Consider the following 1,418-nt stretch of genomic DNA (forward strand, 5'->3'; position numbering starts at 1 on the left):
ACACACACACACACACACACACACACACACACACACACACATATACACACACACTCACAAATACACACACACACGCACTTACAAATACACACAAAATCTATCCCTCTGTTCATATATACATATCCACCTTTTAAATTTTAGTCTCCGTTTGTTTCGACGATGAGTTCATACACATTAATTCATAGTATTTGCTGTTGAGGATTCGATTACGTTAAGGGAGGTACTAGTACCCCCTTAACGTAGTCATTAGAAAAAATAAAAGTGACCAAGGTGGCTCTTCCTATCAAAGCCACATTCACACAGCAGGACTTCCAATCACATTTCTGTAACAGGCATGGCAGAACGAGGAAGAAGTTCATGCTGTATTCGCACAGAAGAAAAGCCGGGTTCGATTCTACTGTGAGGAATTTCGGTGCATATGTATTTAACCACATTTTCCGTGATCGAACCGTGCTTCGATTTTTGGGTAAAATAAATGCATTTACATACATAGTTTACAAAAACAAATATACAGATATAACTCTTTCCATGTGTATGTAATAGATATGTAACTCATGTTTTACATCATTATCGCCCCTCAACCTACCCCTCCTTAACAAGGAAGCTGTGGACAACAACAAAAATTAATATCAATAATAATAACAATAATAAAGACTGACATTATTAATACATTTTCTTTTTGTTTTGTTGTTCTTTTTTGCGTGTGTGTGTGTGTGACTTTTTTTTTCTTTCAGAACTTCGGACTTACCTTGTCTGGGAACATAGAGATTAAGGCTTAAACAATCTTCAAGTTGTTTTGAAAGTAAAGGTGCTATCCTTTTGTAGTGCTCATAACGGCTCTCAGGTACCTTTCCTTTTAAGTCGTTGAGATCGGGAACTTTCTGTGGGCACACGGGACTCATATCAAGAACCACTCTGGTACCGGTCCATTTTTCCATTGGACTGGTGGGAGGCATGAATCGAAGGTTGCCTCTAAGCAAAGAGGCGTACGGCAATCCTAAATACGCATCAACTGGTTTGAGATGACGGTTAGGGAATTCCACCATCACACCTCGGACCGTTCCGTAACGTGTGGTCACAACCCGGTCACTTAACGTACGCATGTAAACCACACACTCGCCAATGTTTAAAACCAGAACCACAAGGAGAATAGAGACACATGCTGATCCGATAAAGGGCGATGTTAAACTTCCACCCATTTCTCTTTCGGGTGAAATAGCAAGAGAATATTTCTTATTGATTGCATGACACTTTGAAGTTGGATTACGTCTTTGAAAAGGACATCACTTAGATTTGGCTTGTATAACGAAAGAACCGCCACGATCTCGGAGAGAATTTTCAATTTACACTGCTTCTCCTCTCTCTCTCTCTCTCTCTCTCTCTCTCTCTCTCTCTCTCTCTCTCTCTCTCTCTCTCTC

General features: G+C 40.1%; 1 protein-coding gene across 1 annotated transcript in view; it reads right to left on the minus strand.

Moving 5' to 3' along the window:
• LOC106879478 (neuroligin-4, X-linked) overlaps nucleotides 1–1,412 on the minus strand; it is a 625,710-nt gene extending 624,298 nt beyond the window's left edge. Inside the window, exon 1 of the mRNA XM_052974627.1 lies at nucleotides 749–1,412. Within this exon, the coding sequence (XP_052830587.1) occupies nucleotides 749–1,199 (451 nt within the window). The 5' untranslated portion in view covers nucleotides 1,200–1,412. The remainder of the gene's footprint in view (nucleotides 1–748) is intronic.
• Between the last annotated feature and the right edge of the window lie 6 nt (nucleotides 1,413–1,418).

Source organism: Octopus bimaculoides, chromosome 19 (genome assembly GCF_001194135.2).
Source record: "Octopus bimaculoides isolate UCB-OBI-ISO-001 chromosome 19, ASM119413v2, whole genome shotgun sequence".
Lineage (NCBI taxonomy): Eukaryota > Metazoa > Mollusca > Cephalopoda > Octopoda > Octopodidae > Octopus > Octopus bimaculoides.